Here is a 26719-nt window from a genome sequence, read left to right on the forward strand (position 1 = left end):
AGAAGATGATTATTCAAAATCAATAAGTCAGATATCAGTAAATAAACAGGTCAATCTCCATTACATCCTGCAGCATCACATTTTCTTAATATCTCGTGGTTCACTTGTGGAAACACATGCAGACTAAATCACTTGCTCAGTCACTGCAAACTATCCTAAATAATTAACAAAAAAGATACAGCAGAGAAAAAGTTGAGTTATCTCCATCCAGACTTTGAAATGCACAATCAACACATATCGGTAATGCCCATGTCACAACCCTTGCCTTAAAGGTAGTCAAAAGATCTGTTTTAATATAAATATTGAGCTCAATCAGAAGCTTTTTTTTGTAAGAGTATCAAAACATTATTTTTTTGTTCATCTATTCTAATTGATTTCAGTCATAATTTAATTTGAAGGATTTTATTTTTATTGGTTGAAAATTATTCACGCACAGGAAATATCTAAAAATGCATGTAAATCTTGACTCATTGCATAAAAAACATTGTCATAACTTGATCGAAGGGCATTCACAATATATACAATGTGTATTCCTCCTTTATTTGATATTAATTGTAGATTCATATTTTCTGTTTTAATTTACAGCAAAATAGAGTAGTAGGAGCCATGCAGTTGTATTCTACTGAGAGAAAAGTCAGTCAGCCAATAGAAGGACATGCTGCAGCGTTTTCCACCTTTAAAGTAGACAATAACCCAAATCCATCAACCCTCTTTATGTTTGCTGTACGTGGAGCTCAAGGAGGCAAGGTAAAGTAGACAATAACCCAAATCCATCAACCCTCTTTATGTTTGCTGTACTTGGAGCTCAAGGAGGTAAGGTAAAGTAGACAATAACCCAAATCCATCAACCCTCTTTTTATTTTGCTGTACTTAGAGCAGCTCAAGGAGGCAAGGAAAAGTAGTCAATAACCTTAATCCACCAACCCTCTTTATGTTTGAATGTGGAGCTCAAGAAGGCAAGGTAAAGTCTGTCACATATACTCAATAGGTCAGGGTTTCTTCTTTTAAATCAAAAGTATTTAAAAAGAAAGGATAGTCCAATTAATATTAAAATCTGACTGTAACAAGATATTATGTAACTTGAAGTGATGTTTATATAGTAAGTTATGATTTATATTGTAGCTACATGTAATTGAAGTTGGACAACCACCTCAGGGTAACCAGCCATTTGCTAAGAAAGCTGTTGATGTATTCTTTCCACCAGAAGCACAGAATGACTTTCCTGTAGCAATGCAGGTAAAAACAGATAACTGAAAAAATATTGTGAAAAGAGAAAAAGAAATTTGCAAAATAATAGATACTCATAATTTACTAAACTAATCATAGCTTGAATGTTTAGTCAAATATGCAAATCTGTTGTCATAACTTTGTATCAGATATTAAAGATATGATAATATTTTTCATATTACATAGATGGTCTTTAAGAGGTTTAAAGAAAGAAAAAAAAAACACTTCAAAAGCACAAGTTATAGAGTATATATAAGTTTTTGTACTCCTTTAAATGTTTATATGAGTCAGCTTCAGTTTGTTTGATGAAATTGAAAGACAATAAAATGGAAGTATCCTTTGAGTGTCATATAACTCTATACTTTCATACTTTCTTGCAGGTCAGTCCAAAACATGGAGTATCTTTCCTGATAACAAAGTATGGTTACATTCATCTGTATGACATTGAGACTGGAACATGTATTTATATGAACAGGATCAGTGGTGACACAATCTTTGTTACTGCACCACATGAGGCAACATCAGGAATAATTGGTGTCAACAGAAAAGGACAGGTAAGTAAAAATTTAGTCTTAAAAGTACCCTAAGTACTTTAAGTGACTCTAATAACATAATTTGATATGTTCTGAATTAAAAGTTTGAGGAAGGGAAAATTGAAAACTTCATACACGTTTGTTTATGCTTGTTTAAAAACATATTTATCAAGTATGTATGACTGAATATTGAATATTGATAAAAATTAATTAGGGCTGTTCCAGATTTAAAACCACCCATAATATAAAATTTTCATTTTGTAATAAATATGTAATAATCAGGATAACCTCTTCAAAAATTCTTAGAAAAATGCAACACCCAAATTAAATTGTTGTATTGTAATTGCCTCTCATTCCCCCATCAACAATCAATTTTGAAAAGTGTTTCTCTCTTTTACCCTAAAATGTTGGAAACAATTTAAAAGTAAGAAAGAAAAGAAAAAGATCAACTATATGCTTACATCACTGAATGTTTTAAACCCTAGCAAGTTTAATTTTTATTTTTATTACAGTGAAAACATTAATTTGTCAGACCAAAGGGAATGCTCTTGGATTCAATTTTATTGTTGTATAGCAAGTTAAATTTATTAAAAAATTAAATTGATTATTATTATTGTCGATTTAGGTTTTATCAGTGAGTGTAGAAGAGGACAACATAGTACAGTACATCACTACTACCTTAAACAACCCAGACTTGGCACTCAAAATAGCAACCAGGGCTAACCTACAAGGTGGAGAAGACCTGTTTGTCAGGAAGTTTAATGCTTTGTTCCAAAGTGGAAATTATGCAGAAGCAGCAAAGGCAGCTGCTAGTGCTCCCAAGGTAAAGAGGATTTGGTTTTTAATTAAACATTAGAATAAGTTAGCATTTGTATGCCTAAAAGGCTGATCCATATACATGCAAAACTGTACATAAATTATTGTAGATTCCTGTAATTTGATAAATATGATTTTTTTGTGAATTGAGGAAAAATCTTATTTTTGTGGATATTTGATTTCATGGTTTTGCCAAAGTCATTTGTACAACACAACTGAAACTTTTCCCTTGTTGAAAAAAAGAATGAACTCTATTTAAGAAATTAGATTGTAAACTTAAATCATTATTTACAATTTTACCTTATTTAACAATTGTTTATTTGTAAACCTCCACTTCCAATAACAATTGTGTTTGCCCTGCTGTAAGTGTTACCCTTGACAGTCCTTCTCTTTTTATGGTTCTGTGAAAACACTAGTAATTGTTTCATTTATAGATAAGAAATGTTCCCAAATTTAAATGGTTTTACTATTTTAGGGTATATTAAGAACACCACAGACAATACAGAGATTCCAGCAGGTACCTGCTCAGCCAGGTGCAACCTCACCATTGTTACAGTACTTTGGTATTCTGTTAGACAAGGGCCAGCTGAACAAGTATGAGTCACTAGAATTGTGTAGACCTGTGCTGCAACAAGGTCGAAAACAGCTATTAGAAAAATGGCTCAAAGAGGACAAGGTTTGTACATCAAGCAACTCTCACATTGCTGGAAATTTAATTTAAGTAGTAAATACCAATGTCAAAATCTTAGGTTTGACTCTGCAGAATCTAAGTTACCAGCTCTTAGGATAATCACAATACTATAAATCCAAGTGAGAAATTACTGACTTGAATAGAAATCATTGTTATTGGAATGTGGAAGGGGAAGCATGTTTGAAAACAATTTTTTTTTATCCAATCAGCCATTGTTTATTGTTGGTAGAATGAAATAATAGCCTGTCCTTGAATATATAATTTATAAGGGGAAACTAGGATGTATTTATCAGAAAAACACTATTCATGATTTGTGCAATATATTTTACTGGTTTACTTATCACAGATATTTCCTGAATAGTGTTCGTAAATCTTATGATTTTCACTAATCAACAAAACTCTTACTCTTTTCTGGAAGATATTGAAGTTTATGTGAAGATAAGGATATAGATTTTGATTTGCTTTGAAAAAAAGGGGGGTATACTGTTTTACCTCTGTCTGTCCTTCAATCCATCCTTCCGTTAGTCCATCAGTCAGTCCGTCCGTACCATGAATATTTTTGTCACATTTTTCTCAGGAACTACACAACAAGGATTTCTGAAATTTGGTTTCAGGCTTGATATAAGTCAGCTATACCGTGTGATGCATTTTCAGATTCATCACTCGCCAACTTCCTGTTTACCGAACACTTGTATGATTTTAAACATGATAGCCAAGTTAAAAAATTTTGTCACAATTTTCTCAGGAACTACACTACATGGATTTCTGAAATTTGGTTTCAGGCTTGATATAAGTCAGCTATACCGTGTGATGCGTTTTCAGATTCATCACTCGCCAACTTCCTGTTTACCGAACACTTGTATGATTTTAAACATGATAGCCAAGTTAAAAAAATTTGTCACAATTTTCTCAGGAACTACAATACAAGGATTTCTGAAATTTGGTTTCAAGGTTTATATAAGTCAGCTATACCGTGTGTGATGCGTTTTCAGAGTCATCATTCGATAAATTCCTGTTTTCCGAACACTTGCATATTTTTACACTATTAATATTATCCACTTGTGGCAGGGGTATCATCAGTGAGCAGTAGCTCACAGTTTCACTTGTTTCATTCTTTCCATCATGCTTCCCTGTTACTTTGGACTATCCAATTTCTTTTACTTTCTTCGAATTCAATACATGATTTTATTATCTATATACCAAATCAAAAATAAATAATGGAACAGCTTATATATGACTGTCCCTTTGGTATCTTTCGTCCCTCTTTTATATCATTGTTGTATATTGATCTATTAACATGTAAAATTTCTGCAGATAGCTTAAGAAAGTAGTAGAAGTCGTGTTGTGTATTAGTACAATAAATTACATAAATTATGAAATGTTTAACATTGTAATTCTAATGAATGGACAGCTGTTTTATATAACATATTAAAGACAAGAACATGTTAATGCTATATGAATATTGAACCTGCTTACTAGACACACTCTCTAGGTTGGAAATCATTTCACCCTTCCTGTACACACTATTCTGTATGATGGTAGACCTTCCACACTGGACAGAATCATATAGTTGAAGTGAAAGTATCATGCCAGATCGTGTAAATATTAAAAAAGTTAATTTTTGATTGATAATTCTTGTTGTTAAATTTGATACAATTGCACACTTTGCATATTAAATTATTTTACAAATAGAGAAATAACAAGCCATTCATTGTTTTTATTTAAGCTTGAGTGTAGTGAAGAACTTGGGGATTTGGTAAAACCTACTGACCCAACTCTAGCTTTATCCGTTTATCTAAGAGCTAATGTGCCAATGAAAGTCATCCAGTGTTTTGCTGAGACAGGACAATTCCAGAAGATTGTATTGTATGCCAAGAAAGTCAACTTCACGCCAGATTTTATCTCATTGTTAAGAAACATAATGAGAATTAACCCTGAACAGGGTTTAGCTTTTGCACAGATGTTGGTTGAAGATGATGAACCTTTAGCTGATCTAAATCAGGTACAATAACGAGCCGAAATAACAATTTAACCATGTGTGTATCTAAATATTTGGTATAAGTTCAAGTTAATCTCCTCTATTACCTCTTGAAAACTGTATAATTGATAAAAAAGTTTTTTTTGGTACCCTCAATATTCCTGAAGATATATAAATTTATTGTAGTTTATTGAAGGTGATATTTCTTGTAGATAAATTCCCATTTAGCATTACTTGAATAGTGTGCAATAGATAAGATTTTGATAATTATATTTATTGCAGATTGTGGATGTGTTTATGGAGTTTAACTTGATACAACAGTGTACATCATTCTTACTTGATGCATTGAAGAACAACAGACCATCAGAAGGTCCTCTACAAACTAGACTTCTAGAAATGAATTTGCTGTCAGCACCCCAGGTAATGTTGTCGGGTTAGAATAAGACAATTTGATGTTTATAACTTTATACAATAAGATGGATGATACTATCTAAATTTTTGGTTTGTATGAGTAATGTCTCAGTTGTTTGAAACTTTCATTGAAGTTAACCTCAGATATTTGTGTTTTTTAAAGAATTAGAGTTTTGTTTAAGAAAATTATTAATTATGCAGATCTAATGTAGGATATATTGCATTAAAATTAAAGATTAAAAATGTTGATACCAGAAAGGGAACTTCTAAAAATTCAGAAAATGGTTTCCTACAGATAAAAGTATCTGCATGTATGTTTTCTAATTATTATTTTCTGTTTGTTAAATAGTGTTTTATAATTTAGATTAACTATCAACTATTATTCTGGATTATTTGATCATGTCTTTTCTATTACAGGTAGCAGATGCCATCTTAGGGAACCAGATGTTTACACACTATGATAAAGCACACATTGCACAACTCTGTGAAAAAGCTGGACTTCTTCAGAGAGTAAGTTGTTCTTCATTCTTTCTTTAGGTTTTTCCTTAAGAAAAGGATATTGTGGATTCATTTAAATTCATAGCAACCATTGTTGATAATTTCACTTTTGAAATACTTTTTAGTTTTCAATATTCCAAAGGTTGTTTTTTTTTCCCCATTTGATAGCAGTTCTTGGCTAAGTTCTGCATTTTGATGTTTGGCTGGACCCATATTGAAAATTGATAGATGATAATTTGTTTCATTCTGTGAATTTATGTTTCATTTTAAGTTAAGTGATTTATTCTGTTAACTCCAAAGATAAATTCTTAAAAAGTTCAGAGTTAAAGAAAATGACTGGTGTTAGTTAACTTATTTCATACAACTAAACAGTTTTCTATTAATTAAAAAATCAAGTTTATTTCTATATGGATATTTGACTTAATATTTTTAGGCTTTAGAACACTACACAGATTTGTATGACATCAAGAGAGCAGTTGTTCACACACATTTGCTAAACCCAGAGGTAAGTTTTACAAAAAATAATAAAAATTGTCAAAACTAATGGAACATCAAACTGTACCAACCAAAAGATAAAAACAAAAACAAAAAAAAACAAACGTTATGTTCATCCAGCCCTTGACTGTTGAAATTATAGTTGTAATAGTTATTTAAAAACTTTAGTTGACAGATATCACAGTATTACTGTGCTGGTAGTTGCATAATAAGCACAAAGACTTTTAAGTTAGTTTTGTTGAGAAACAACAAAAAAACATTATGTGTGTTGTTAATAGTTAATTTGAAAACATACAGTAATTCTGAATTGTGCATCAGTAACTGTATCTCAGAGTTAAGAAAAAATTAGTTTAGGTATGGTTCCTGCATCTGAGATTTTAAAAGACATGCATTAGAAAATTTAGCCAGTTATAAGAAAAAGATATCATTGAGACAGGTACCCAACCTACAAAATCCAAAAAAACATTTCGAGACCAAAACACATATATCTTTTTTGTAATATCCTAATTTGGTTGCTTTCAGTGGCTGGTTAACTACTTTGGATCACTGTCAGTAGAAGATTCATTAGAATGTCTTAAAGCCATGTTGCAGGCCAACATTAGACAAAATCTACAAGTTTGTGTGCAGATTGCATCCAAATACCATGAACAATTAACTACAAATGGACTCATTGAAATATTTGAATCATTTAAAAGTTATGAGGGTAAGAAATTGTTTCCATATTTTCAGAACATTGCAGCCAAGTGTTATTTAGAAACCTTATTTGATGTTATATTTCTCTGTAGAATTTCTTACAATTTAAGCTTCTGTCACAAAACATTTCTTGTGTAGATGTAAACACATTCTGTGCAATGTTTCAACACCTGAATATTTGTGAAAGATAAAGATCAAGAACTAATGGCCATTTATCAGTTTATTTATTTGAATATCAATTCATTAACTCAATAAGTGTATCACAACTTTTTTCCAACTTTCTTGTTCTTTATGTTTTAAAGATCATAGTTGAAGGAAAGGACAGATAATTTTATCGTTCTTTTTATACGACTGCAAAAATCCGCAAAAATTGAAAAAATTTTGGTCGTATATTAGTATCACGTTGGCGTCAGCATTGGCTTTGTCGTCGTCTGAGGACATTTGGTTTTTGCACTCTCACTTTAGTAAAAGTAAATAGAAATCTATGAAATTTAAACAAAGGTTTATGACCATAAAAGGAAGGTTGGGATTGATTTTGGCTGTTTTGGTCCCAACAGTTTAGGGGCCAAAAAGGGCCCAAATAAGCATTTTTCTTAGTTTTCGCACAATAACTTTAGTATAAGTGAACAGAAATCTATGAAATTTTAACATAAGGTCTATGACCATAAAAAGAAGGTTGGGATTGATTTTGGAAGTTTTAGTACCAACAGTTTAGGAATTAGGGGCCAAAAACAGGTCCCAAATAAGCATTTTTCTTGGTTTTTGCACAATAACTTTAGTATAAGTTAATAGAAATCTATGAAATTTTAACACAAGGTTTATAACCACAAGAGGAAGGTTGGGATTGATTTTGGGAGTTTTGGTCCCAACGAATAAGGGTCCAAAAGGGTCCAAAATTAATCTTTGTTTGATTTCATCAAAAATTGAATTATTGCGGTTCTTTGATATGCCAAATATAACCATGTATTCAGATTCTTAATTTTTATACAACCGCGTCTTTTATTGGTATCACGTTTGCGCTGTTGTCGTCGCATACTTTTAGTTTTCGCACTCTAACTTTAGTAAAAGTGAATAGAAATCTATGAAATTTTAACACAAGGTTTATGACCACAAAAGGAAGGTTGGGATTGATTTTGGGAGTGTTGGTCCCAACATTTTAGGAATTAGGGGCCAAAAAGGGCCCAAATAAGCATTTTCTTGGTTTTCGCACTATAACTTTAGTTTAAGTAAATAGAAATCTATGAAATTTTGACACAAGGTTTATTGCCACAAAAGGAAGGTTGGGATTGATTTTGGGAGTTTTGGTTCCAACAGTTAAGGAATTAGGGGCCAAAAAGGGCCCAAATAAGCTTCATTCTTGGTTTTCGCACAATAACTTTAGTATAAGTAAATAGAAATCAATGAAATTTGAATAACAAGGTTTATGACCACAAAAGGAAGGTTGGGATTGATTTTGGGAGTTGAGGTCTGAACAGTTTAGGAATTAGGGGCCAAAAAGGGGCCCAAATAAGCATTATTCTTGGTTTTCGCACCTTAACTTTAGTAGAGGTAAATAGAAATCTATGAAATTTAAACACAAGGTTTATGACCATAAAAGGAAGGTTGGGTTTGATTTTGGGAGTTTTGGTCCCAAGAGTTTAGGAATAAAGGGCCCAAAGGGTATAAATTGAACTTTGTTTGATTTCTTCAAAAATTGAATAATTGGGGTTCTTTGATATACCGAATCTAACTGTGTATGTAGATTCTTAATTTTTGGTCCCGTTTTCAAATTGGTTTACATTAAAGTCCAAAGGGTCCAAAATTAAACTAAGTTTGATTTTAACAAAATTTGAATTCTTGGACTTTTTTGATATGCTGAATCTAAACATGTAGTACTGTGAAAGTACTTTTATTCGTGGGGTACCAATTTTCGTGGTTTTCGTGGATGACTTTATCCACGAATTTAAGTGTCCAACGAAATAAAACAATCGTTGTCCAAATCAAGGCATGGAAAGATCCCCATGGGTAGGTTTGACATTGATCGATATGATCTAGAGAATATATTGAATAACGCCAAATCTGAGAACACTTTAATAGTAGACCTAGAACTACAGCCGCATGCAGGATTATACCCATTTAATCTTTAATAGCATAAACTGTACAACTTTTGATCTTAAAATTCTCATAAAAAATATTTTTGATCGATGAAAGTCAGATTTCCGGTAATGGTATGCTAGTATAATAAAGTGTTCATTTTATAGTTATCTCATAGTTAACGTACATATGGGAAATAATAATTCCACGCTAGGCTTGATTTTGATTAAAATTATTTAACAATTCAAGATACGTTTATAGCATTTGTTTATGTTACTGTTTTCTTGAGGTGACATGTTTATGGCCTAATTAACAACTTTGATGGTCTTTAATCTGTTGATCACTTTATCATGGGTTAATTAGTGTTATCACTGCCATTTACACAGGTCAATGTTTACTTTGCAATTTCCTTCAATCCAGACTGTTTGTTACCATCGTTTCTAAAGGCTTTAATTTTTCAAATTTGTTTTTTTGAAAACTAAAATCCACGAATTTAAAAACCCACGAACACGTAAATATTGCGCAAACCACGAAAATTGATACCCACGAATTAAAGTACTTTCACAGTATTGTGCAATAGCAAGAAATCTTCAATTGCACAGTATTGTGCAATAGCAAGAAATTTTCAATTGCACAGTATTGCACAATAGCAAGAAATCGTCAATTGCACAGTATTGTGCAATAGCAAGAAATCTTCAATTGCACAGTATTTCGCAATAGCAAGAAATATCTAATTGCGCAATAGTAAGAAATTTTCAATTGCACAGTTTTGCGCAATAGCAAGAAATATTCAATTGCACAGTATTGTCCCTATGATATGCCGAATCTAACCATGTATTTAGATTTTGGATATTGGACCACAATAGGTAAATGTCCAATTTAAAATTTTTAAGAGTTTAAGTTTAAGTTCTTAAACCATTCATTCTGTGTCAGAAACCTATGTTGTGTCAACTATTAAATCACAATCCAAATTCAGAGCTGTATCAAGCTTAAATGTTGTGTCCATACTTGCCCCAACTGTTCAGGGTTCGACCTCTGCGGTTGTATAAAGCTGCGCCCTGTGGAGCATCTGGTTTTTATGTGGTTTTAGTGATACTCGGAACATTTCTAAACAATGATTATTTTGCATATTTGAAATGACATTGAATTTAGCAATTGATTGATTACTTCAGGTTTGTTTTACTTCCTGGGATCCATAGTCAACTTCAGCCAGGATGCTGATGTACATTTTAAATACATCCAGGCCGCATGTAAAACTGGTCAGATTAAAGAAGTAGAGAGAATTTGTAGAGAAAGTCAGTGTTATGAACCAGAAAGGGTCAAGAATTTCCTAAAGGTAAAGTGTTTAATTCGATTTTTTTCTAAAATGATAAGATTTTTTCCTCTATTCAAAATCAATATATATCACTTAGTTGGTTGGTTTTTTTTTTAGTGTTCAGGAACATTTATGAAATCCTCATTATTGGATAGATTTTGAAGAAATTTTAAGATTGGTTAAATCTGAGACGAGAAAGGTGAATACAGATGTCTTATAACTTATGTCAAGCCCTGAATCGTCCAGTGTCTTTAATACGTTAATATATTTAAAAGAAATAATCACTTAAATTTCATTGATATGTTATGGAAGTTGCTGTCAAAATAAAAACTGCCTGTCTAAAGAAGTACAGTACTTTGATCATGTCTGTACATTATAAAGTTGGACGCACAAATTTACAGACAGAAGTAAAAGTCATGTTGATTTAAATGCAATACTGACCATGGACAACCTTCTGATAAAAAAATATAATTTGTTCATTGGTCTGACTTGTTAAAATAATTGAATTCTTATTTTGGTTTTTTTATAATTTCAGGAGGCCAAGTTAACTGACCAGCTGCCATTAATCATTGTGTGTGATAGGTTTGACTTTGTCCACGACTTGGTGTTGTATTTATACAGAAACAGTCTACAAAAATATATTGAAATATATGTACAGAAGGTAATGAAAACTTTGGTTAATTATAAATAACATGCATAATTTTACTAGTGCAAACACTTTTCCGTTGTGCTGTATGCAGAAAAAAGATGATTGACTCTAGTGCTATATTCCATTTAAAAAAGATTCTATTGTGAAACAAGGACAAACAAATTGGAAAGAAGACCATTTGGCATCTGTATGGGATTATAATATAGGTCCCCTATATACAACAAACATCAGATATTGTACATTTGGATGCTGTATTATTTTTCACTGAAAACATAACAACCTATGTAAACCAGTGTAGATCTATTCAGTGGAAGAAACAATAAAAAAAATATAATATCAAATTTCTAATTTAAAATAATATGAAATACTAATAGTTTCTGAAAATTTTCTGTTTGTCCTAACAGTATTGTTGTATTATATGTAATATTACTAGTACTTGTTCCTTCATAGGTGAACCCAGCCAGATTACCAGTAGTTATTGGAGGTCTATTGGATGTTGACTGTGGAGAAGATGTCATCAAACAGTTAATCATGGTCGTCAAAGGACAGTTTTCTACTGATGAACTTGTTGAAGAAGTGGAAAAGAGAAATAGGTACATTCTAAAAAAAATATGATGCCCTTCTGCTAAGGAGGAAGCATTAAGTGTTCATTTTGTCCGAAATGTGTTTCTGTTCTCTAACTTTAGTTTGCCTCATCTAAATGTTATGAAGCTTATACACAATGCTTATGCACATAAAACACAAACCAAGTAAGTTTGAGTGGCATCACTTTTACAGTTCTCTGGTTGTGTCCCTTTATATTGTTTAATGCAAACTGGGGCATCATCTGTGTCCTCTCTATTTATCATGATTTTGTCCTCGCAACTCCTCTGAAACCACCCGCAGAATTTAACCAAACTTATTTTGATTCAATATTTTTTCTATGAGTTGTGCCCCTTTGAACTTGGAATTTTGACCTCAATGTGCTATTGTAATAGTTTGTCTATTGACAATAAGGGGAGGGTTAATGTGAGCGTGTTTTCAATGGATCTTTAATTATAATATGAAGATATAAAAAAAAACTCATTTCACAGTTGCACTTGTTATTGAAATTGTTACAGCACAACAAGAGAAAGGAGCAAAGTTCCCCAGCGGTAAATTTTCTTTTGTCAAGTAAAGAAATCATATTAAAAATTGTTTTTATTTGAATTTTATTGATGTTTAGAGTTCTTACTGCTTGATATTAGTTTGGTACTGAATGTTGGTGTCAAAGATATCAGATTGTCAAGCTTTCCTTGGCTCTATAAAGTTGACAAGTTAATTAGACAAGTTTCACTCTATACATATAAATATGGCTGTTAAAATTTTTATAACACAGTAAAAATGCTTTCATTAATTATTTACTTTTGCCACTAAATATTTATTTGTTTTGCTGTTAATCGCAGACTCAACAAAAATGAGGAAAATCATTAATAAAAATGTCCCTCTCGATACTGTCTTTTGATTGAAAGAAGCTTCCAAGTTTGGTAAAAAATCCAGGATAGTTTATGAATCTAATAAATGTTTTATAAACTTTAACTGCAGACTGTATGTAATGTTAACTGGAAGAAAAACTAAGTCCATTTATAAGTAAAATACAGAAAAAGTGATTTTTGTTTTGACAAAATTTACTTCTGAATAATATCTTATGATCAGAAACAAGCTTTTGTCTAAGTTTGGTAGAAATCCAGGATAGTTTAAGAACATTATAAAAATTTCACAGAGTGAATGTTTTGTTTCTGGCAAAAAAACTAAGTCCATTTATAAGTAAAATACGGAAAAGTGGAAATTTATTTTTACAAAATTTTCTTCTTGATACTATCTTATGATCATAAACAAGCTTCTGTCCAATTTTGGTACAAATCAAGGATAGTTTATGAAAGTTATTAAAATTTTAAAAACTTTAACCACAGAGTTAATGTAATGTTTCCTCGCAGAAAAACTAAGTCCATTTATAAGTAAAATAGAATTTTATTTTTACAAAATTTACTTCTGGATACTTTCTTATGATCATAAACAAGCTTCTGTCCAAGTTTGGTAGAAATTCAGTATAGTTTAAGAAAGTTATTAAAATTTCAAAAACTTTAACCACAGAGTGAATATTTGTGGACGACGACGCCGCCGCCGACGGAATGTAGGATCGCTTAGTCTCACTTTTTCGACTAAAGTCGAAGGCTCGACAAAAAAGATATCCATGTTTTTATTATTGTGAATTTATTTAGTTTCCCTTCCGATTGTTAGTGAATTGTACATTATTGTGTTTAATTTTTTGTAGAATGAAGTTACTTCTGCCTTGGCTCGAGATGAGAGTACATGAAGGAGTCAATGAAACAGCAACCCACAATGCTTTAGCCAAGATATATATAGACAGTAATAATAACCCAGAAAGATTCCTAAGGTAACACAAATTATTATGTTGTTGTAGACTTAAGTTCTTTGAAAGCTCAATTAACAATAGCAAAAGAAGTAAGACAAAAATGCATTAGTCAGCTGTTGTGTTCAGAAGAATATATATTTTATTCCTTAATAACAAATCAGAATTACTTCTAGCTGTGAAATGCATTTATTATCAATCCAAAAATTGCAAATGATGACCTCTTTAGGTCGATTTTTTACCAAAATTCATAACTTTAAGACCCATATATTTTAAAATGTTGTGCATCTACTCCAAATTGTGACAACATTGTTAATTAATGATTTGCTATACTGTAAATTCAGAAATTATTGTGAGGTTTTTATTATTGCAAAAAATGCAACAGAATTGTAAACGCAATAATTTAAACTTGCATTTTGAAATATTTTATATGGAATAATCGGGATTTTTCTCAAAATCGTAAAATTTAAAATCGCATTCAAGTCTAAAATGACAAAATCGCAATAATAAATGCAGGCAATAATTTCTGAATTTACAGTATATAAAAATATTTTGTTAAGAGTCTATAAAAACTGGAAAGATCATTACTAAAAGCTATCATAGGAAAATTGTTCTTGGCCACAAATTCAAATAAAGTGTTTTCATATTGTTTATTATACTTAAAATGGTGTAAGCATGTCTGTCAAATTTTACTGAGATAATTCCAAAATTGTAAACACATTTTTGTCTCCCATTGATTTAGTTGTGAAGAAGAAACTTAAGCATGATATTTCAAGTAGCTACTAGCTATATATAGGGTTTCAACAATTTATTATTTTGTGATCAGGTCATTTTAAGGAGAAGGACCGTGATATTTGGTATGCAATTGTATAAGCATTGTCCCAACTAGTTTCAATGGAAATTATTTGGCACTGCCCCCTCAGTCAGACTTTAAACCTTAGTTGACATGTTTCTAATTAGATAATTTGAAGGAGAACAAACCTATTATAAGTCAACTGTTCTTGGTATGCAGTTGAATGAGCATTGGCAATTCTGATTTTCACAGATTATCTAGCCCTACTCCTTTAGTCCTGGTTTAAAGTATTGCAAGTTTGAATTCAACATTTGGAATATGAGATATATCTTTGTCCACAGTTTTTATCAAAATACATGAAAATTTTGAAAGTCAGAAACAAAACAAGACTTGCTTACTTAGATTAAAATATCTTTAAGAAATACTTGAATTGCTCTTATTTAGAAATTTATTTAATATACATGTTTTTCAGGGAAAACCAGTTTTATGACAGTAAAATCGTAGGTAAATACTGTGAAAAGAGGGATCCACATTTAGCCTGTGTAGCTTATGAGAGAGGACAGTGTGATATGGAACTTATACAGGTAGGTTAAATGTACACAGTATAAGTAGAGGAAAAGATTTACTGTATACAACAGTGTGAACTTTTGCAAAGGGTTTATTTTTCTCTGATATTGTGAGTAATATAAAATCTTGAAAGTATCTTCTGCATAAAAGAATGTTAAAATCACTCAGAAGAAAACATCAAAACTAAACATACCGTAAACATATTTTGCACTAGAAATCTTATTATTTAAACTCTGTAAAAATAAATAAGTTTGCAGTATATGGTTGTTTCTGTATGTAAATGGCATAGATCATATCTGTTTAAAAAGGCATTGCTTATGTCTTGCTACCATATTTGATTAGGTAAGCAATGTATTAGAACTCACATTTTAAATTGCGATGACACATTTTTTTTGTACCACAACATGAACACACACTTTTTTTTATTGATTAAAATGGTCAATAATATACACAGAAATTTCAAAATTTTCTGTTATCTAAATTCTGTTGCATCAATTTTTTGGAAAATTTTTGTGTTTACAATTATTACATTATCACTTAAGATTTTTTAACATTGCAATTTGCAGGTGTGTAATGAGAATTCACTGTTCAAGAGCCAAGCCCGATACTTGGTAAAGAGAAGAGATATGGAGTTGTGGGCTCAAGTTTTAGTAGAGGATAATGAGTTCAGAAGACAGTTGATAGATCAGGTAAAGTGTTATCACTGTTAGGCCAACTAAAATTAATTAGAAGATTTTCATCCAAATTTTTGAAAAAAATGGGGCGGGTGGGAGGATTTTATTTTTTAAATTTTATTTCATATGAAACCTTCTTGTCACGTGTTATTCATATATGCAAGTGTAATAATAAGCTTGTCATGTAAATACATCCATAAGGTATCGTGTATAAGACAATAACAATCAAAACCAAGGAGTAACCAAAGACTCATAAAACCAAAAGACATTTACATCAACAGTTACAAATAATAAGTAGGAAACAACACGAACTCCACTAAAACCAGGAGTGAAATCAGGTGCTCCAGAAGGGTAAGCATTTCCTGCACCGTATATGACACCCATCATGTTATTTCTTTGTTCAGTTCGGTAATGACGGAAGGTTGTTATGATTGAGGAAGAATATCACTGAGATATGATTTCTGACACTCTTTTGTCATAATGACCAATCAGCTCATGATGGCGACCATAAAATTGCTTGAGTAATGACCTTAATTTGATTGATTCATAGCCCTGTCATAGCAACTTTTGAGAAAGCAGTATTCCTTGTTCAACAAAATTAAGGTACTTTTAGCTAGCTCTAGAGTATAGTATAAATTGAGACACATATGCTCCATATGCTGATGCCGCTTTTTCAGATTCGTAAATATATATATCTGATTGGCAACCACTGTTCTACATGTAATTGCCCCTTTAGAAACTTATTTTATAGTAAACAACAGAAATGTGGAGAAATGCTCTCTGAAGTTGGACCATCTATATCAAATGTATTTTGCTTTCTAAGCAATGTTTTTTTGTCCTAATAAAATGAAACAAAGGCATTGGTATGCAACACGAGCACGATAAGTACGGAATAAAATGAAAACTCAAACAGAGTTGAAATAATAGGGTTGGTCCTTAATATGCAAGATGCAAATATAATTACAATGTAGAACATAAAGTGACTCTATCGTGGGTATTGGGACAGAGGATGTTTGCTGTTTTTCTACAAAAAGAGAACGGGCATGGATAAATCTAAATCTAAGAGCTTGCTATAAATTAATAAATTAAAAATGCGTATGTTTGTCGATTTTCTGAACTCAAAATACGGTCACCAATCTATAAAGCCCATGCTTGTGTCAATTTCTGTATTCCAGTCAAACGTATTCCACGATTCTTACGCTTTTGAGTTTCATTCACAGTCCAAATTTCTTGACACAAAGTCATTGTATAAATAAAAGAAATCCAAGGTGTTTTTCTCACAAACATTTGTCAGTTTGTGTCATTTGTGACATACTGCGATTTGCGTTCTTGGACACAGCGTATTACTCGTAACCCGAATATTTCACGCCCTTCTCGTAATCAATCTCTATTCTCGGTAAATGATGTTGTCATTATATATCAGCAGAATATATCGACTTAAGGTTCATCATAAGGAATTGAAAAATATGGCCGTGTTTACACCTCCAAAATTACTTTGAGTACAGACAAACTGGTACATCCAGGAAAGTTTTAAGGCATGGCAGGAACTAGATATATAAAAGTTATATGAAGTCTACGTTTCAGAAAATTAAAAACTTACCTGGATTTTGATGTTCATTTTTTTCCAGTCTGCAGAAGATAGCAAAATAAACAAACACCCGAGTTTCATTTGATACGGTCCACTCAGTTACACAGTTTAAACCTGTTAAATAACCTATTGTTTACAGGTGTCTATTGTCCATCTATTGTCCATTTAAATCAATACTACTCACAACATTGATTATATGAGGGGAGCTTCTCAATCGTTTTCACTACTTAGTTAATTTTTGCACCTTCTGCAGGAACGAAAAAAAATGGATAGCAAAATCTAGAAAAGTTTATAATTTTCTGAAACATAAAATGCATTTAAAATTTATATATCTAGTTCCTGCCATCCCTTAAAACTGTTACAGGTGTATAGGTTAGTCTGTACTCAGAGTAAAATTTGGGGTGTAAATACGGCCATTTTAGCCAAAAGGTTATGATGAACCTTAATCATTCAGTAAGACTCTCTAAGAAATACGAAAACCGAAATTAGAAAAAGGAAGTTTCACATGAAACGAAATTATCGACGGTTACCGGTAACGGAAATGAACAAAATACGGAAATCGTAATTTTTCAAAAATAAAAAAAATCGGGGCGGGCGGGGATGAAAATCTATCAATTAATTTTAATTGGCCTTATGTAAGATAACTCTAAATAGAAATTCATAATTTCAAAGTAAATTGTTGAAAAGTTGATTTCAGTTTTGAAAATAAACTACATTGATTAAGAAAGAGAATTACATGTAGAGTATAGAACAAATAAAAAAAATATGCCACAGACAGCCATCTTATGACAAGTCACAGACAGCCATCTTATAACAAGTAACAGACAGCCATCTTATAACAAGTAACAGACAGCCATCTTATGACAAGTCACAGACAGCCATCTTATAACAAGTAACAGACAGCCATCTTATGACAAGTAACAGACAGCCATCTTATAACAAGTAACAGACAGCCATCTTATGACAAGTCACAGACAGCCATCTTATAACAAGTAACAGACAGCCATCTTATGACAAGTCACAGACAGCCATCTTATGACAAGTCACAGACAGCCATCTTATGACAAGTAACAGACAGCCATCTTATAACAAGTGGCTCAATATCTTTAATTGTTTTTCCATAGGCGATAATGGTAACGTTTTTTCCTGTAGCTCAGTCCATATCGTAAACTTGGATATGTATGATACCTTGTTTCGAAGCTGTGACATTTTCACATATGTGGTTAAATTTTCGGGGTACGAAGTGAGATTACTTTTTCCGTAAATTAGCAAACCCCGAACATCCTTTTGTGATGCGGCTCCTTGTGGTAAAATATCCCCTTTTTAACACAATGAGTTCTTTGAAAATTTAATACTTTGAACACATTCAATAGCTCCATAGTTTTTACACATTTATTCTATGTTCCTCTACTTTCCTAATCACCACAAATAATTAAGTTCAGTCATTTGTTAAAAATAGAAACATGTCCAATATCACTACACAGAGATTTTTTCTTTACACGTGACTTTTGAGTTCCTCATTTCAAGGCGCATTAGGGATGTTGTCCCATATTGCAATCCATAGTTCTGATTTTTCCAAATATTTTTATGTGATCTTCATCGGTATGACATTCTGAATAAATCTGTGTATTTTTGTCCATTTCTGAAAAAAAATAAAGTTGTTTCAGCACTATAAGGCAATGACACTTTTATCGTTATATTTATTTATTTTGAATACAAAGTGTATGCATAATTAATTTCTAACAGTATACCTTCACTAGTCAAAAGAAGGACAAAACATCTGAATGTAACCTTAAAATACAACACACAGACCCTGTTAAAGCATTCAATAAAATTTTCTGGTGCCTAAAAGTGCATTTTGACAGAGAAATTATGCAAAAATGAAGATTTCATAAAAAAAACACCAAAATACTTAATTATTCTAGCCGGTGGAAACCTGGTATTTTATACTGTAGAAACCACTATAAACTACTGTAAAAGTCATTTGAATCATATAATTAGAGTGCGATGAAGTGCAAATTTTCAAAACTTGGTTCTTTCACATAATTGTATTTGAGAAAAAATGTTTTTTACATGTATTTCAGTGAAAATCTTTTATCAGTGAGATATCGGCATGAGGTTTTTAAAGGAAACATTGTGACATCACACGTAATATGGCGTCATTAAATAACGACATATCAAAATAATGCTAATTATAGTTTGCAGTGTTACATGAGGAACAGTTGCCGCAAGGTTTAACTTGAAATATGGAGTCGAAAAGATCAGTAACCAAGCATTTTCATTTAATGCCAAGACCATAGCAACAGTTTGCATATCAGTATATTTTTAACATACCGACTGTAATTTGAATTGCATAAATACCATAAATAAACAATTTAGAGCTTGCCAAATAAAACAAAATGCTTACCAGTTATTCAGGACCTTTTAAAACCTCTAGTTTGTCATCTCAGGTTAAAAAGTAATGATATGACTGGAACTGAAATAAGACAAAAAAATTACTCAGGCTGTGTTATTATTTGGTTTGAATGCATAAGTATTATTGAGAGAGCAAAAATCAAATTCTTGAACGTTTTATCGCAAAGAAAGAAAAATGCTTCTCCCTTGTGGCTTATCAACCTTCATTTAAATCTTTTATATTAGAAGCAACGAGTGGTAGCTAACTAGCTTAATAGTTGAAAAGGTGCAGCAATATTGTTTTCGAAAGGTTTGTTGACCCTCCCCCTTTTTCACTGAGAAAAGACAATATCTTGTGATTTGCTAGTGTGCATTACAAATAATAATTCATGATTTCTTTAATACATGTACATGTTTGTCTGTTTATTAACTGCCTATGATATCTACTGACTGACCATGGGTCAAATTATTGGATAAAAGCACATGATGATGATGTATTTCACTTTACTCGTATGGAGTGTGTTATCTCCCTTGATTATCAGTTATTCCTGTAAACCGGAGTGATAATTACATAACAAAGACTGTATTGTGTCATGTTTACTTACAGATAAAACTATTATGTTAGTTCATGCCCTTTTCAATTCATAAACAAATTCCTTTCGGATCTCTCGGGGGTGTAAACAAAGTTAGAATTGTGCCTAAAAAAAGTGTTCAGCCCCGTGCCTGTAATGCTTTCTAAAAGCGAAAATTTCATTGAGTATCTGCTGGTATTTATCTATAATGGTTATCTGAAATCATCTGGGATATCTGGGTATAAATAAAAAAATACTTACCATCATTTTCACAATTTTCCCGGGTGTACAAGGTGAAATCATCCATAGATCACTCTGATAACTTCTGATTTATCTTTTGTAAATTGGCTCAATATCTTTAATTGTTTTTCCATAGGCGATAATGGTAACGTTTTTTCCTGTAGCTCAGTCCATATCGTAAACTTGGATATGTATGATACCTTGTTTCGAAGCTGTGACATTTTCACATATGTGGTTAAATTTTCGGGGTACGAAGTGAGATTACTTTTTCCGTAAATTAGCAAACCCCGAACATCCTTTTGTGATGCGGCTCCTTGTGGTAAAATATCCCCTTTTTAACACAATGAGTTCTTTGAAAATTTAATACTTTGAACACATTCAATAGCTCCATAGTTTTTACACATTTATTCTATGTTCCTCTACTTTCCTAATCACCACAAATAATTAAGTTCAGTCATTTGTTAAAAATAGAAACATGTCCAATATCACTACACAGAGATTTTTTCTTTACACGTGACTTTTGAGTTCCTCATTTCAAGGCGCATTAGGGATGTTGTCCCAAGTAACAGACAGCCATCTTATGACAAGTCACAGACAGCCATCTTATGACAAGTAACAGACAGCCATCTTATGACAAGTAACAGACAGCCATCTTATAACAAGTAACAGACAGCCATCTTATGACAAGTCACAGACAGCCATCTTATGACAAGTCACAGACAGCCATCTTATGACAAGTAACAGACAGCCATCTTATGACAAGTAACAGACAGCCATCTTATGACAAGTAACAGACAGCCATCTTATGACAAGTCACAGACAGCCATCTTATGACAAGTCACAGACAGCCATCTTATGACAAGTCACAGACAGCCATCTTATGACAAGTAACAGACAGCCATCTTATGACAAGTAACAGACAGCCATCTTATGACAAGTAACAGACAGCCATCTTATGACAAGCCACAGACAGCCATCTTATTACAAGTCACAGACAGCCATCTTATGACAAGCCACAGACAGCCATCTTATGACAAGTCAATCTAGATTTAGTGTTATTGTCACCATAACTTAGGAACAGGCCAACATTTGAAAACTTAAAATATCCTGTAGTATAAACAAGTTGTCAATAAATTCACAACATGACCAATGGCTTCTATCAGAACTAATTTTTAGAGCATAAAAGATATGATGATAGATTTACAACTGCTGGACAGTATTCATAGTTAGGTCCATGTCTAAACATGTTGAGTGGTTAAATTTGTTTTTATAGTTCACAACCTTGCCCTTATCTCAATTAGTGGGAAAATTCAAGAACTGAAAATTTCTAAATAAAAATGAATTAAGGCACAAACTTGCTGCAATTATACAGATAAATATAAAAAATACTTACAACATCAAAGGAAAAACAATACTACATGTATGTTACACTGTATTAAAGAGTGCTCTGTTGCTGATAACATCCTTATTTTGTGTTAATATTTTAGGTTGTACAAACAGCTTTGTCAGAAACACAAGACCCAGACGATATATCAGTGACTGTCAAAGCCTTCATGACTGCAGACTTACCAAATGAATTGATTGAATTGTTAGAGAAAATTGTCCTGGATAACTCAGTCTTCAGTGATCATAGGTATATAATGTTAATGCATATTTTTGTCCTGGGTATGTCTTGTCACTTAACAAATTTTATGGCATATTTTTTATACAAAGTAGTCCTGGATATCTCTAAGAGTGTTTCAGTTATCATAGTCTTATTTTTATTTATCTAACTATTATTTTAATTTACCATTCTGGTTGATCATGAGCTCTTAATAAAACCGAATAATTGCTGAAATAATGTTGTTATCATATACATTGTATACCCTTTTTGAAATGCTCTCAAGCTTGTTGGTCCACAGATAGAAGTTTTAATTGAATGTTAATGATTATAAAATGTTGCTGTTTTTCAGAAATCTACAAAACTTGTTGATCCTGACAGCCATTAAAGCTGACCGTACCCGTGTTATGGAATACATCAACCGACTAGATAATTATGATGCTCCTGATATAGCTAATATTGCTATAAACAATGAACTGTTTGAGGAAGCTTTCGCCATCTTTAAAAAGTTTGATGTCAATACATCTGCTGTGCAGGTTTGTATTATGAAGTTGTTTTTAGCTCACCTGACAATTTATTATCCTGTTACCTATTGAAATTATATGTTATCAGTGATAACTATTAAATAAACTCCTGGGCCACAATCATCTTTGGGAGGTGTACAAGTTATTCAATTTATGTTTGTTATGCAAAAATATGACCTAGATGACTTAGAATAGAACTTATGGCTAGAATGCAAGTATTTATATAATGTTTCTTGATAATTGTCACAGATTGAAAAAAAAAACCATGAATTTACTCCATCGGAATCGAGCTCCATACAAGCATGCTATATATACTGTGATGTTTTTTTTCAAATTCAGAACTCATTCATTTCCAGTTTAATGAAAGCTTAAATATTTTAAGGCTTTCTATTTTTTTTTTTATTTGTGAAAATAGGGGTGTGATTCAGTGTGCATTCCAACATGGAAAAATAAATATTGCATTGTATCATTCTATATCTTGTTAAAAACATTTATTTTTTTATGCCCCACCTACGATAGTAGAGGGGCATTATGTTTTCTGGTCTGTGCGTCCGTTCGTCCGTCCGTCTGTCTGTCTGTCTGTCCGTTTGTCCGTCTGTCCCGCTCCAGGTTAAAGTTTTTGGTCAAGGTAGTTTTTGATGAAGTTGAAGTCCAATCGGCTTCAAACTTAGTACACATGTTCCCTATGATATGATCTTTCTAATTTTAATGCCAAATTAGAGTTTTTACCCCAATTTCACGGTCCACTGAACATGGAAAATGATAGTGCGAGTGGAGCATTCGTGTACTGAGGACACATTCTTGTTTTCATTTCTTTAACCTTGATTGTAATATGTTATCAACCATAAAGAGTTCCAATAATCAAATGATAATCAGCATGTTTTGATGTTTTCTTATTCAGGTGTTGATTGACCATGTAAACAACTTGGACAGAGCCTATGAGTTTGCGGAGAGATGTAATGATCCAGCAGTATGGAGTTTACTTGGACGTGCACAGTTGGATGCTAACAATGTGAAGGAAGCTATTGATTCCTTTATCAAAGCTGATGATCCAACTAATTATATGGACGTAGTTAACGTAGCCAGTAAAAATAGTAAGTTTTAGTGTCGCATGCTTTATGTAAAGAATTTAGATGATTACTGATCAATGAGAAATTTAGTTTAAAAAAAGTTAAGGATTTTAGTTGCAATCTACAAAACTTGAAATAGAACCTAAAGACATGACAGACTGAAATATACATCAGGAAATACCATTATAAAATGTATGGCATAAAGTTTTAAATCAAAGCAATATTCTGAAATAATATAGAGAAAACAATATTCATGTATTTCATAATGGCTAATGTTTTGAATTATGTATCACTTAATGATAAATTTCTTTTAACACATGCAAAAAATAATTCTCACCTACAAAATGTTTTAAATATCTGACATTTGAAAGGTATACAATTGAAATGATTGTTTAAATGTAGAAATGGTGTTTTTACAATCAAATACTTAAAAAAGATTGAACTTTTAATTTGGTTACAGATAGCTGGGAAGATTTAGTCAAGTTCTTACAGATGGCTCGTAAAAAAGCAAGAGAAACATTCATAGAAACAGAATTGATATATGCCTATGCAAAGACGAACCGATTGGCAGATTTAGAGGAATTTATATCTGGTCCTAATCATGCCAATATCACACAGGTGAAGTACAACATATCTTTTACCAATTTTGTAGATTTATTCTATTTCATGAAACTAACAATAAAAAAAAAAGCGTTAGAAATATTAATTCTACAGATTTAAGATAAAACTTTTATCCATAGCCATGAAAGGTCATTTAGAAATAAATCATTGAATAATATACTTATGCACCTTTAAGCAGGTTCCTTTTAAGCTCACCTGGCCCGAAGGGCGAAGTGAGCTTTTCCCATCACTTTGCATCCATCGTCCGTCGTCGTTTACTTATACAAAAATCTTCTCCTTCAAAAACCAAAGCATTTAGAGCAAATCTGACATGGGGTATAATTGTTCATTAGGTCAAGATCTATCTGCCCTGAAATTTCAGATAAATCGGACAACCTGTTGTTGGGTTGCTGCCCCTGAATTGGTAATTTTAAGGAAATTTGGCTGTTTTTGGTTATTATCTTGAATATTATTATAGATAGAGATAAACTGTAAACAGCAATAATGTTCAGCAAAGTAAGATTTACAAATAAGTCAACATGACCAAAATGGTCAATTGACCCCCTAAGGAGATATTGTCCTTTATAGTCAATTTTTAACAATTTTCATAAAATTTGTAAATTTTTATTAACATTTTCCACTGAAACTCCTGGGCCAAGTTCATTATAGATGGAGATAATTGTAAGCAGCAAGACTGTTTAGTAAAGTAAGATGTACAAACACATCACCATCACCAAAACACAATTTTGTCATGAATCCATCTGCTTCCTTTGTTTAATATTCACATAGACCAAGTTGAGCGACACAAGAGCCTCTAGTTAAGTTCTTTGCTAAATAGTTTCGGAAGTTGCCTTTCACTAATTGCTACACACTCAGTCAACTTTACAGTATATTTGGAGTTTCTCATATAATGAAAGAATTTTACTTGGTTACTTGTCCATGTTTAAAGGGTATTCTGGTTTTGATAGAATTCACACAGAAAAAGTACAAATGTCTTTTAGCATAAAGTCTTGATGATTCTTTAATGTATTTATGAATTGTAGTTTTTATAACGTTTATATATTTTATATTGACAGGTAGCAGACAGATGTTTTGATGACAAGATGTTTGAGGCTGCTAAGCTTCTATACAATAATGTATCTAACTATGCTAGACTGGCTATAACTCTAGTCCACCTTAAAGAATACCAAGCTGCAGTTGATGGAGCCAGGAAAGCTAATAGTACCAGAACTTGGAAAGAAGTAAGATTTTCTCTTTGACTGTATAAAATATGTGAAAGCATTTCTGCTATATATTTCATGCTATTTCCTTTCTTTCTTGAATATTCTTTGATAATTGGCAAAATAAATAATGTGAAATTGAGATAGTATAGTATTCTGACAATTTTTAGAACTTGTCACTGTTAGAAACATATGTTACTTAAACACCCTTTCATCATCAGTATTTTTCATTTGTGCAAATACTCAGTTTTCGTTATGAAGAATTGTTTCAGGATAAGTTTTGTTTGATGTCATATATAATGTTTTGTTTTGTGTTTAGGTATGTTTTGCCTGTGTAGACAATGAAGAATTCCGTTTAGCCCAGATGTGTGGTCTTCACATTGTAGTACATGCTGATGAATTAGAAGAATTAATCAATTATTATCAAGATAGAGGATATTTTGAAGAACTTATATCTCTATTAGAGGCAGCATTAGGTAAGTATTTTATTCTCCTTTGTTCCAAGTAAATCAAACATCTTTTTACATTCATGTTATATTATGTAAAATAAAGAATTATTTAATTTGCTATGTCCTTAAGCTCAATTTTACTTTTCTTGCAATACCAAAACAAATCGTTCCTTGGACTTAGTTTAACCCTTTCACCGATTGCTAACCAGACAGAAGCTACTCTGAGACGATGGCTTCCCTGGCTACTATTACTCAAGTGGGAGATCTTCATAATAAATGTCAATAAAAACTTGTTTGTAGTTATTTGTGTATTTATTTCATTCACTAACACCATGTTCACAGTTTTATTCATGTTTTAATAATTTTTTCTTCTTAAAATATTCAAATTTTCAAATTTTCGGCATTTTCTAGGTGAAATTCTCAAAATTCTGCTCTTTGACCCCAAATCGTAATTTTTTAACCCAAAACGGCAAAATTTTGAAAATTTTTATGAGGCTGTACAAATTCCTCACACTGAACGATGTCCATTCCAAGTGTTTTGTACTTAAAACGACATTTTATGTCAAAAAAGTATACTAGTTTGGCTTCAATTCTTCCATATTCTTTCAAAAAAAATGTTCCCTCATTTCAAATTCTCGTAAATTCCGTAAATTTCCT

General features: G+C 31.8%; 1 protein-coding gene and 1 long non-coding RNA gene across 4 annotated transcripts in view; one reads left to right on the top strand and one right to left on the bottom strand.

The window, feature by feature from the left end:
* LOC139527660 (clathrin heavy chain 1) overlaps positions 1 to 26719 on the top strand; it is a 45019-nt gene that overhangs the window by 12121 nt on the left and 6179 nt on the right. For 2 of the 3 annotated variants that reach the window (XM_071323206.1, XM_071323205.1), the window contains 22 exons: positions 586 to 747; positions 1123 to 1236; positions 1608 to 1781; positions 2386 to 2583; positions 3052 to 3252; positions 4994 to 5269; positions 5528 to 5665; positions 6074 to 6166; positions 6588 to 6659; positions 7172 to 7352; positions 10588 to 10751; positions 11266 to 11391; positions 11830 to 11972; positions 13673 to 13795; positions 15037 to 15148; positions 15698 to 15820; positions 22087 to 22232; positions 22552 to 22735; positions 23625 to 23817; positions 24254 to 24411; positions 25470 to 25634; positions 25933 to 26089. In XM_071323206.1, coding sequence (XP_071179307.1) covers positions 586 to 747; positions 1123 to 1236; positions 1608 to 1781; positions 2386 to 2583; positions 3052 to 3252; positions 4994 to 5269; positions 5528 to 5665; positions 6074 to 6166; positions 6588 to 6659; positions 7172 to 7352; positions 10588 to 10751; positions 11266 to 11391; positions 11830 to 11972; positions 13673 to 13795; positions 15037 to 15148; positions 15698 to 15820; positions 22087 to 22232; positions 22552 to 22735; positions 23625 to 23817; positions 24254 to 24411; positions 25470 to 25634; positions 25933 to 26089 — 3403 coding nt within the window. The other variant, XM_071323207.1, reaches the window with a different exon arrangement.
* LOC139527647 (uncharacterized) lies at positions 18492 to 21161 on the bottom strand. The gene is made up of 3 exons (XR_011665407.1): positions 20621 to 21161; positions 19801 to 19869; positions 18492 to 19035 (listed from the first exon to the last, which is right to left on the bottom strand). It is a non-coding gene; the product is annotated as an uncharacterized lncRNA (long non-coding RNA).

The sequence above is a fragment of the Mytilus edulis genome, chromosome 6, assembly GCF_963676685.1.
Source record: "Mytilus edulis chromosome 6, xbMytEdul2.2, whole genome shotgun sequence".
NCBI lineage: Eukaryota > Metazoa > Mollusca > Bivalvia > Mytilida > Mytilidae > Mytilus > Mytilus edulis.